Raw genomic sequence first — 12,348 nt, 5'->3', positions numbered from 1 at the left:
GATTCTGAGTTCAAAGCCAGCCTAGACAACGTTAGTGATCCTGGGCACTGGCAGCTCATCCCTTAATCCTAGCTACTCAGGAGGCTAAGGTCTAAGGATCATGGTTTAGAGACAGTCCAGGCAGGAAAGTCCATGAGATTCTTATCTCCAAGTACTCACCAAAAAGACAGAAGTGAAGCTGTAACTCAAGTGATAGAGTACAAGCCTTGAGCAAAAAAAAGCTCAGGAACATAGCCCAGGTCCTTCAAGCCCCAGGACTGGCCAAAATAAAGAAAAGAAAAAAGGGACAAAAAGTTTGGGGGTGTAGCTCAAGTGGAAGACTGCTTTTCTAGCATGGACAGGAACCTAGGTTATTGTATCCCTCTCTCTCTCTCTCTCTCTCTCTCTCTCACACACACACACACACACACACAATGCATGCCAATGTTGATTACAAAAATGGCAGTCTAAAAATATCTAAAAAGGTTTGAATTCTCCAAACTGAAGGCAAGTCCTGACAAAAATCCTAGGATAGATTTGTATTTGTGAGGATAGAGAAGCAGCTCTAACTCTGGGAGCCAATGGTTAACTGATTAATCCTGTGATTTAATAGGACAGGGGATGTGATCCATGGATCCATCTTTACTTTAACAAAGGCATTTATCAAAATATCTTGCAATCTGCCCACACAAACGACAGTCTAGGAGCACAGAGGTGAAGAATGAATCAATGTCTTCTCAGAGTGAGACTTCCAGTGCACGTCACAGTACTCCGTTATTATCTCTGCTCTGCCCAATATTTTCATCAAACACTTAAATGAAACTGTAGTGACTATGCTTATCAAGATTACAAAGTACTCGAGCTGAAAAGTGAAATGTGCTGGCAGCCTACCTGACAAGTCAGACTTTAAATGGCGGAAATTGCTCACTTTAACAGAATTAAATAGAATAGTAAAACTGACCATCTTGGGGATATAAAAGATAACTAAATACTTGCAATTCAGATTAAAAATATACTTGGAGCTGGGCACAGGTAGCACATGCCTGTAATCCTAGCTACATAAGAGGCTGAGATCTGAGGATCATGGCTTAAAGTCAGGCCAGGCAGGAAAGTCAATGAGACTCTTATCTCCAATTAACCACCAAAAAGTGGAGTTGTGGCTCAAGTGGAAGAGCACTGGCCTTCAGGATATTAAAAAAAAATAAAATAAAAAAAGCTCAGTGATAGCACCCAGGCCCTGAGTTCAAGCCCCAAGACCAGCACTTTCAGAATCATCACACACACACACACACACACACACACACACACACACACGTTACCATCCCTTTTCTATAGGTTAGAATTTCATTTCTTTCCACTGTTACATCCATCTCACTTAGTTTCTAAATTAAACTTTACTGAATAAACACATGATGTGCATTATGTTGGATATTGCAAACGATATTTCCCTTCCAATTTTAATATCTTTCATTTTATTTAGTTTAGCCTTCATTTATCACTTAAAAATAAGACAAGCAGTAGAAAATTAAACACTTTTTCCAAGATACTCTTAATACATCTCCAAGTATCTGAAAACCTTCCAAGGTTTGGCAAATATGAGCACAAATCACATCCTTCCCCCTCTGGGATTCCTCCACCTTTTTTTTTTTTTTTTTAGTCGGTTATAGGGCCTGAATTCTGGGCCTGGGGGCTGTCCCTCAACTCTTCAGCTCAAGGCTAGCACTCTACCACTTGAGCCACAGCGCCACTTCCGGCTTTTTCTGTTTATGTGGTGCTGAGGAATCGAACCCAGGGCCTCATGTATGCGAGGCAAGCGCTCTACCATAGCCCTCCTCCACCTTCTTATAAAGCTGGCCAGAAAAGTGGAGTCATAAGCTCACAGCAACAGCTGTTCCCCCACAAGGCCACATTCCTGCCCAGGAAAAGTTACATAGACACACTCTCTGGCACCAAAGAGGAAGGAGGGAAGGATCCTTGGCTTCCCCTGCCCCACACTTCCATCAGGAGTGGAAAATAAAGTCCATTACTCTCTTTTAATTTTCTTCTTTGAAAATAGCTATTTAGAACCAGGAACCTAGAGTCCTAGCTGCTCAGGAAGCTGAGATCTGAGGGTCAAATTGAAAGACAGCCCAGCAGGAAAGTCTGTGAGGCTCTTATCTCAAAATAACCAGCAAAAAGCTGGAAGTGGAATTGTGACTCAGGTGTGGAACACTAGACTTGAGCAAAAAAAAGCCAAAGGATCGTGTCTAAGGCCTGAGTTCAAGCCCCAGGACCAGAACACACACACACACAAAAATCACTATTCAGGTACACACACACACACACACACACACACGCGGGCTATATTATACAGATAGAGATATTTTCTCTTTTTTTCAGGTGCAAGATTGGGACTCAAACTCAGTACCTGCTGCTACCGCTCATTAGCTAGCACCCTATCACATAAGCCATCTCCAACCCTAGAGACCAATATTTATCCTGGGGCACATAGGAGAGTCCTCATAGTCCTCAGCTCCACTCCTAAGGACTCTACTTCCATCAACTAGTGCTTGTCTGGAAAGTGGGTAAGAGGTTTCCATTGTGATGACTCAGTCTGTTCCTGGCCATCAACCTAGAGTTTTTCTAGACCTACAGATCAAACAATAAGGCTGTGCACCTAGTTCATTCCTAGGGACAAGGAGATTAACTACCCACTACCCCTACGGGCAAACTATTTTGATGACCGCTGTATTCTTGCTGGCTACAAGGGAACATGTACCACCTTGTCTTGGACAGCTCGAGCTCCATCACTGTCTTCCTGTCTTCTGAAATGTCCACCTCAGATACAGCATCCTTCCTCCACATCAGCCCACCAGAAAAGAACCACCACAGCACTCCCAAGCTGGAATGCTCCCTCAATAATGAAATTCTCCACATCTCAGGAAAGGGGAATCCAACCACTTGGCCTCTCCCAGGATGCAATGGGGGAATGATCAGTGTGTGGTGGCAGTAAGTATGGAAGTCTCCTGACACTCACTGAAACTGCAGACTACTTCCTTATGCCAAGGAGATGGTGCCATTCCAGCCTCCAGTGACTCCCAGTGGTTCCCAGGCTTCTCAGGCACCTGTCTGCAAGCTACAGCAACTGAATCTATTGCAAGGCAATAGATCTGCCCCCAACCAACCCAACTAATGGAAGGCAAATGATTCTCAGAGCCAAGAGATGCAGTCTCAAAGTGGAAGGGAAGGCTATATAAACTAGCAAGTTGACCAGGAACAGCCAGACCTCTTTTTTTTTCCCCAGCACTAAACCAATACACATTCTTTTCTAGTAAAAACTCACCCACGGAAAAAGAAAAGTGAGGCGTGCCCCTTCACTGTTTGTTCCTGGCGTATGACATAGTTAGTGATGGTTTCCCTATCGCTTGCCTGCCTGCCAGCTTCCCACAGCCCAGTACAGAGGCCCTCCCCCATTCTGCTGTGTTCATCTGTCTTCCCCTACCTCTTGCTCTTACTACAGCTCTCCAGTGCTCCTGAGCAGTTTCCGTAGTCATCTTAGATTATTCAACCAACAAACAACGACATCTGGTTCTGCTCATTTTTCCTCTCAGGCAAATCCCTTTGGCCCTCAATCGTCTTGGAGGCTCCTCTTCTGCATTCCCTCCAGTACTAGAAATAAATCAGCAAATCATTATCACTTAATGTATCCAAAGAACCAAATGATGGAATTCACAGGCACCAATGCAATCAGCAGGGCAGCCAGGGTGCCCAGCACTCTGAACAAAAGCAATTGTCAGGGTTGGCTTTGAGCTCAGCTGACCATAATGTCTCCTGGCTATGAGGAAGATGTTCCCCAGGAGGGTGCAGATTATCATCCTGTCTCCTTAGCACTGGAAGAAATGACCATGCTAAAGAAAGGGAAGAAGCGGGGCACAGGTCTCTCAAACCTGTAATCCTAGCAACTCAGGAGGCTGAGATCTGAGGATCACTGTTTGAAGCTCGCCCAGGCAGAAAAGTCTGTGAGACTCTTCTCTCCAATTAATTACAACACACACACACATACACACACACCAGAAATGGAGCTAGCCTTGAGTTAAAAAAAAAAAAGCTCAGTGACAGCACCCAGGCCCTGAGTTCAAGTCCTATGACTATCACCAAAAACAAACAAACAACAACAAAGGGAGAAAACTGTGGCTAGGACATGTAAATAGGCAGCAAGTTCCAGGAGAAAATCCTTAAAACGAGAATCAGCAATTAATAAAAATAGCCAATTAGAACCAAGGCATCATTTTCCAGTAAATTTTTGTTTTAAGAATATGTGTTTGCCAGGTGATAGTGGCTATTCAGGAGACTGAGCTCTGAGGATCACAGTTCAAAGCCAGCCTGGGGACAAAAGTCTGTGAGACTCTCATCTCCAAGCAGCCAGCAGAAAGTCAGAAGGTGTGGTTCAAGCAGTAGAGTGACAGACTTAAGTAAAAAAGCTAAGGGACAGATCCCAGGCCCTGAGTTACAGCCCAAATACTGCTACCAACAACAGAAAAAAGAAAGAAAGAAAGAAAAGCTAGGGCTTTCCCACTACTATCAGGCTCCAAAATTCACTAGAACAAATCACAGAATTAAAGAAATCACCTGTCATTTAGTCACAAAGGGCACATCTCATGACCAAAGGAAGAGCACCTGGGTACAAGGTCTGGGAGAGGCCAAAATACAAACACTGTGACCAGGCTGTCTCACTCCCAGCATGTCAATACAGGGCTGCCTACCAGGAAGGTGCTAGAAACTTTGGGGTCCAAGGTTTGATTGGAGCATCATTATATAGGCATGATTGATTAACACATGGCTACGGGATTGAACTCAATCCCAAGAGTAGACATCGATCGCATGGCTCCATGCCACAACTCGCTGATTGGGAGCCTAGTCTTTGCAGCATGGCCAACCTTCATGCTGAAACCACCAGGGACCTGCCAGGAGTCACCTGCTTTCAGCATAACTCAGCTATGCTAGATCCATGAGTCTGCAAGGCAAAAGGGAGAAATTCCTAACAGTTATGCATTCCATTCCTTCCCAGACATCCAAAACAAAGACCAGACAAATTTCAAGGTTCCAGTGACTCATGCCTGTAATCCTAGCTATTTGGGAGGCAGAGATAAGGAGGATCTGAGTTAAAGGAAGCCTAGGCAGAATATTTAAAGACCTCATACTCAACTATTAAATATCTGGTGCAATGGTTCATATAGAGTGTCCTAGCTATACAGGAGGCTGAGATCACGAGGATCATGATTCCAGGCAAGTCTAGATAAAAAAAAGTTTGTGAGACTTCATCTCAGCAGAAAAAAAGCTGGGTATGGTGGTGTGCCTGTCATCCCCTGCCCTGACATAAAACAAAACACTCTCTCAAAATAATCAGGTGAAAATGAGGTGGAGTTAGTCCAGCTCTAGAGGTAGTCAGTCACACCTGCCTAGCAAAGAAAATCCTGAGATCAAACTCAGCACTAAAAAAATAAAAATAAAAACAAATGCTAAACAATACTAGAGAGGAAGCCACGGTCAGGCTAGCTCCTCTGACAAAGTAGTGTGAGGTCTCTATCATTTAATGCAAAATGATGTTCCATGTCTATCTTACTGGCTGAAGGAGAAAAAAAAATAAAACTGAAAATGAAAAAGGCCTTTCTTTAGAAAAAAAAAGGACACTCACACAGATAATTTTAGCTCCTGAGAGCAGGCTGTGCAGAGAACCTCCTGTAATTCTGGGAATTGAACTTTGCAGCAGGCACCCACCCCTCTGTAAGCACAGTGGGTTCTGGTGTCACTCGAGAGGAGGAGGATCTGAAAGAGCTAAAGACTTCCTTCTCTCCAGTGAGGTCCAGAGCCACAGATTACAGCAGAAAACCACTATCATCCCTTTCAGAGCCAAAGCCGTCCTACCCTCCAATAAGCAGGGCCCTTCTGCCTGCATCCAGAGAAACTCCTTGTCTGCCTCCACTTTTCCCTTTACAGAGGAAGAAGGAAGGTAAAACTAAGAAAGAAACTGAGCAGACTTTACCCGCACATTTTAAGGGCAGCCCTCTCGTCATAGTTACCTGAAAGGTTGAGCATTCGGAAAAATGATTGATGCACTAGTTTGTATTTGGATTCATTTGTAACTGGCAAAAGAATACTCATTCTTTCAACAGTGACTTTTGACCCCTGTTTTGCAAGCCAGGCAATATCCTGAAGATACACCTCGTGGCATTTGAGCTACAGCATGGGGCACTGAAACCAATGACAAAAAGTAACAGCAGACAGCAAGGAGCCTATGGAAGCAAAGCGGCATTTTAGAAAGCCCAAGATGGAAGAATGACGGCTCTTTTAGACCTGGTGGCCAGAGAAGGGCTCTGAGATGGAGTATGTGGGAACAAACACAGGCAGATCTAGAGAAGAGCATTCATGGGCAAAGGCCCTTGGCGGTGGCAGCAGCTCTGGCAGGTGAAGGAACAAGGGCCCCAGAAGGCTGGGGAGGGGCAGCCAGAGGCAGAGCAGTGCCAGCATTCAGATCAAACAGGACTTGGGAGAGCAAAAACCACATCTCACCATAGGCAAAGCATTTCCTATCCTTATCTTATTATTGTACCAATTTTTTTTTCCTGAGACGGGGTATTGCTATGAAGGCTGGTCTACACAGGCCATGACCCTCATGCCTCAGCCTCGTAAGTGCTGGGATTAAATGTGTCGACTACCCTAGCCAGTCCTCATCTCTCTTTTAAAAGCAGAGTGACTGGAAAAAATAGGAATGGAGTTCCAAAGAAAAGATATTTGTTGATTTAAAAAAAAAATACGACTGCTTCAGAAGGAGAATCCCAAGCCTCTATTCAGAGCCTCATTCATTGAAACCCTGGATACAGAAATAGAGTCCTCTCCTTCTTATCCTCCTACACTACAGATTGTCATTTAAGCTTATCTTCTATCTCCCGAACATCCTGCCAGATGACAATCACAACCTCTGTTTCTAGGGGTTTCTAGGATAAACCTCAGCTTCATAGAAAATTTTCAAATGCGTTTTCTCCATAAAATCATTATGGCCTCTAGTCCAATTTTTTTCATGGTCCATTCCATCACTGAACATCCTAGAAAACTTAGTTAAACATCCTAGCCCAATTTCACTTGCCTTTTAGGATCGACAGAAAACAAACTTATTACCCAAAGAGGAACAAGCCTGGGGCTGGGAAGGTGGCTCAGTGGTAGAGTGCTTGCCTTACATGCATGCGGCCCTGGGTTCAATTCCTCAGCACCACATAAGCAGAAAAAGCAGGAAGTGGTGCTGTGGCTCAAGTGGTAGAGTGCTAGCCTTGAGCTGAAGAGCTGAGGGACAGCGCCCAGGCCCAGAGTTCAGGCCCCACGACCAGCAAAAAATAAAATAAAATAAAAAAGGAACAAGACTACCTCAAAATGAAATCTCATAGTAGTACAGTCAAAAAGCCCATTTCATCATTTCTTTCAGGTTTAGAGTATGGAGGCTCATGCTTACTTTTTGGTTGGTTAGTGCAAGACACAACTATTACAGAAACACACACACATACACACACACACTCTGTACATCACCTCTATAAACACACACACACACACACAAAACTTAACAGCTGCATATGTTAAGATATTCTACTTTTTGGCTCTGACATTTTAAACCACCCACTCCACTCTAAGGATTTGTAGCAGCAACTCAAGCAATCAATAATCGGGATGATGGTGGCTTACTCCTGCAATCCTAGCTACTCAGGAGGCTGAGCTCTAAAGACAGCAGTTCAAAGTCAGCCCAGGCAAGAAAGTCCATGGGACTCTTATCTCCAATAAACTACTCAAAAAGTCAGAAGTGGTTCTGTGGCTCAAGTGGTAGAGTGCTAGCCTTGAGAAAAAGAATTTCAGGGACAGTGCCCAGGCCCTGAGCTCAAGCCCTAGGACTAGGACCAAAAAAGAAGAGAGAAGAAAGAAGAGAGAAGGGAGAAGGGAGAAGAAGACGAGGAAGAGGAAGAAGAAGGAGGAGGAGGAGGAGGGACAAAGAGGAGGAGGGAAGAGGAGAAGGAAGAGGAGGGAGGAGGAGAAGGAAGAGGAGGGAGGAGGAGGAGGAGGAGGAGGAGCAGCAGCAGCAGCAGCAGCAGCAGCAATCAATAAAACTTTATAGCAGCCAGATGCTGGTGTTCATGCCTGTAATTCTAGCTACCCAGAAGGCTGAAACAGGAGGACTGAGGAACAAAGCCAGAAAGGAAGGTTTGTGAGACTCTTATCTCCAACTAACCAGAAAAAAAAGCCAGAAGTGGAGTTATGGCTCAGGTGGTAGAGCACAAGTGTTGAGTGCAAAAGCCAAGTGAGAATGTAAGGACCACTGACTTCAAACTCAAACATCAGCACCAGTTAAAAAAAAAAAAAAGAGAGAAGAGAAAAAGAAAACCTACCAACTTTATAGCAAATTATCATCTCAGGCCCACACATGGAAGGAGAACCACATTATGTGGTCTTTTAACCTATCTTAGTTTTCCAGCTTTAACACTCGTTCTTGTTGAGTCACACCTGCCCTCACTCACCAAGAGGAAAAGGGGGAAAGAGAAAATTAACAAGCTGTGTACATTTCCAATCAATCAAGGCCTTTTTTCAAGAGATGTGTCTTGGTTCTGCTCTAACAGGGTCTAGAAATATTCCTGCCTGCCCTTGGCCATGATCTCATGAAGAAGCAAAATGAGACTTATCTGCAGTAGAGATGCACCGGAATCAGTGCCAGTGGCTCGCGTGTGGATTCATGAGGGCCAAAGCCAGACAGCCCATGAGTCTCCTGTCTCCAATTAGCCAGCAAAAAGCCAGAAGTGGAGCTGTGGCTCAGGTGGTAGAGTGGCAGCCCTGAGTGAAAAAGCCAAGTAATGTGAAGCCCTGAGTTTAAGCCACACCGCCAACACACACACACAAAGAAAATGGACAAAAACCACAAAGGCACACTTTCCAAGATTAAAGAGGACAAATAAACATAAGAAAAGGTATTTGAATTTTTCTAATTTGGGGAGGGGAATGTAAATAACCAAATGCTGAAATAAGGATACAGGATGACCCATTGTAACAATGAGATGTACAAGACACTGTGTTGAAAAGAAAAACAAAGAAGTAACAATACTCAACAGGAAATGGACTCATTACCTTGCTCATGTAACCCCTCTGTACATATCTTTACAATAAAACACACACACACACACACACACACATATATAAAAGAAAAGGTGTTTGACATCACCAGCCACTGAGGAAATAAAAACTACCTGTAGTGAAGTATCACTATCACCTGTCAGAATAACAGAACGATGTAAAAAATTAAAAAGAAAAAAAATATTGAAGGCTGTCTAGGAAGGGAAAAACTGACTCACTCATACAATGCTGGCAGTAATGTATGGAAAACAGTCACACAGTTTCATAAAGAATTAAACATGTAACCACAATAGATCTAACCATTGTACTTGGGAATTTCCCCTAGAAAAATAAACATTTGTTTGTACAAAACCTATAAATGAATATTTTATCACTGTTATTTGTAATAGCTCTAAAGTGAAAACAACCCAGATGTCCTCAATAGATGATTGGTTACAATGACATACTACTGGGCAGTGAAAAGGAACAAATTATTCATACATGCAACAAACTGAATAAAGATCCAAAGATTCTCAATGGAAAAATAAAAGGCCAATCTCACTAAATTGAATGTCACATGATTCCATTTGCATGATAGAGGCAAAATTATATAATTCTATACTAATGGCAAAATTATAGAGCTGGAGAAATGGTGGTAGTTGTGGGTAAGAGGGGGGTTTTATAGATTAGGTGGTTGTTACAGCTTAGGTGTTCACTGCTGCTGAGAGCAGGAACTATCCTCATGATGAAACTGTTCTACAGATCTCCACTAAAGTGGAGGTCTCAGTAATGTACACACAGAACCATACATACACTTACCAAAACAAACTAAAAATCTAACAAAAAAAGAAACAAAATCTAAATAAAAGCTGGAGATTCTATCAGCATCAGTTTCCAGCTGGGATATTTTTCTGTACAAGATGTTACCAATGGGACACAAAGAGCATGGGATAAATGAGATTTCTAAAATATGACCTAGAGGAACATATACTTAGCTATTTCAAAAATAAAAGGGTTTTTAAAAATGAGTTTTAACAAGCTGAGAATGTGGCTTAGTGGTAGAGTGCTTGCCTAGCACGCATGAAGCTCCAGGTTTGATTCCTCAGTACTACATAAATAGTAAAAGCTGGAAGTGGCGCTGTGGCTCAAATGGTAGAGTGCTATGAGCAAAAGAAGCTCAGGGACAGTACTCAGGCCCTGAATTCAAGCCCCAGGACTGTCAAAGAAAAAAAAAGTTTTTAAGTCTCAAAGATTTTGCTCAAACATAATTTAAGATAGTTTCAAATGGTCAGCACGTTTCTGTCAACCACCTAAAACTAAAATCTTATAAACATATTCTAGAGTAAAGCATCTCTGCCATTAGTTCATCCTGATCAATTAATAAACATGATTGTCTGATCTGCCATCCACATTCCTCAAGAGCTATATGGGGCATGGGTGTACTCCAGCTTTATGCTACTGTACTAGGTATGGTTTCAACTCAGGTGACAATGCAGAGAAACTACTTAACTTATTTAAATCAACACCTATGCATAAAGATAGCCTAGCTAATTTTTTTGTTGGGTCTTGTTTTTGTTTTTGTTTTTTTGGTTGTGCCTGAACTCTGGGCCTGAGCGCTGTCCCTCAGCTCTTCAGCTCAAAGCTAACGTTCTACCACTTGAGCCACAGCACCACTTCTGGCTTTTTCTGCTTATGTGATGCTGAGGAATCAAACCCAGGGCGCCTCATGCATGCAAGGCAAGCGCTCTACCACTGAGTCACCTTCCCAGTCCTAGCTAATGTTCTTTATGAAGAGAAACTTAATTCTCTTTCCTACCCATTTCTATCTAGTACTATGTTGCTTTCTAGATTTGCAATTAAATTTTCCAAAAATAATCTCTCTCAGCTGGGTGCTAGTGGCTATGCCCGTAACCTTAAGTACTTAGGAACTGAGATCTGAAGGCCAGGGGAAGGAAAGTCTTTGAGTCTCTTATTTCCAAATAACCAGCAAAAAGCTGGAAGTAGAAGTGACAGAGTGCCAACTTTGAGCAAAAAGACTAAAGGGCGGTGCCCCAGACCTGGCACATACTGGCACACACACACACACACACAGAAAAAAGTACATCTCTTCATTCCAAGTAAGATAATATGAGCAAGGTATCTGCACCACAGACAGCAAGAGCCTCTTATAATCAATGATCACCACAAATTTTCTTCATTCCCTGTCCTCATCTACCCCTACTTTACTAATGGCCTAGCCCTTTCCCTTCTTCCCTTCTCCATGCCTCCGGCCTCTACTCATGCATCTCCATCAGAAAGTTTGCAACATTTTCTGGAGTGAACACCTGAAATTCTTCCCATCCTCCAGCAAGTATTCACAGACATTTAACTCTGATTTTTTTTTTTAATGTAAAGTGCTCAGACCAGGGACCAAGGCAGGGTCCACGGCTGTCCTCAGTCCAGCATACCTCAAACTGTGCTCTCCCACAGCTTCAAATTAATCAGCAAGTCTCCTGTAATAAATGAAAATCACAGGAATTGTGGTGTAGACCTGCAGTTCCAGCAGTAAGAGGCTAAGGCAAGGGAATTTCAAGTTCAAGGCTGGCCTGGGTTTCAGAGAAAGACTCTTATCATACAGAAAGAAATATGGTACACTGGTATATATGCCATCTAAAGAGACCTTAAGAAACATTTGAGCCATAGACTGGATCTCAGTTCCTAAGTACTAGCTATTTGGGAAGCTGAGAACTGAGGATCCCGTTTAAAAGCCAGCAGGAAAATCCACCAGACTACGATCTCCAATAAACTAGCAAAGAGCCAGAAGTAGAGCATAATGCCCTGAGTCCAAGCCCTAGTACTAACACACACAGCAAAGCACACACACAGAGCAAAACATTTAGAAACTTGAAAGTACTGATCAAGTTGCTCGGCAGCTACGGTTACCTTTCAGTTGAAAGCTCGTCCAACTTTTCCAGATGGATAAACATGTATTCTCGTTATGGCCAAATGTGTCCTTTTCTACCCCTGCTTAAAATGCGGTACTTCTAGTTGGAAGAATGAAGTCAAAAGCCAGTGGCCAGTTTCCCCCGCTAGGCCATCAGAGCCCCACGCCTGCTGGGACCCGTCCCCGGGGCCCTTACGCCCTTGGAAAAAGACTTCAACCATCGACAGCACAGAGCCGACATGATTTCACGGAGTCCGTTGGTCCTGCGCGTTGCAACAAGCTTCTAAGCTGAGCTGCGGCGCTAAGGGCTGGAGTCGAGCTGGGGA

General features: G+C 43.3%; 1 protein-coding gene across 1 annotated transcript in view; it reads right to left on the bottom strand.

The window, feature by feature from the left end:
- The window catches only part of Tmtc1 (transmembrane and tetratricopeptide repeat containing 1), a 140,380-nt gene extending 128,315 nt beyond the window's left edge, over window positions 1–12,065 (bottom strand). Inside the window, exon 1 of the mRNA XM_013033416.1 lies at window positions 12,022–12,065. Coding sequence (XP_012888870.1) covers window positions 12,022–12,065 — 44 coding nt within the window. The remainder of the gene's footprint in view (window positions 1–12,021) is intronic.
- Between the last annotated feature and the right edge of the window lie 283 nt (window positions 12,066–12,348).

Source organism: Dipodomys ordii, unplaced genomic scaffold, assembly GCF_000151885.1.
Source record: "Dipodomys ordii isolate 6190 unplaced genomic scaffold, Dord_2.0 Scaffold167, whole genome shotgun sequence".
Classification (NCBI taxonomy): Eukaryota; Metazoa; Chordata; class Mammalia; order Rodentia; family Heteromyidae; genus Dipodomys; species Dipodomys ordii.
Note: the sequence above shows the minus strand (reverse complement) of the source record. Positions and strands in the feature narration are given on the sequence as shown.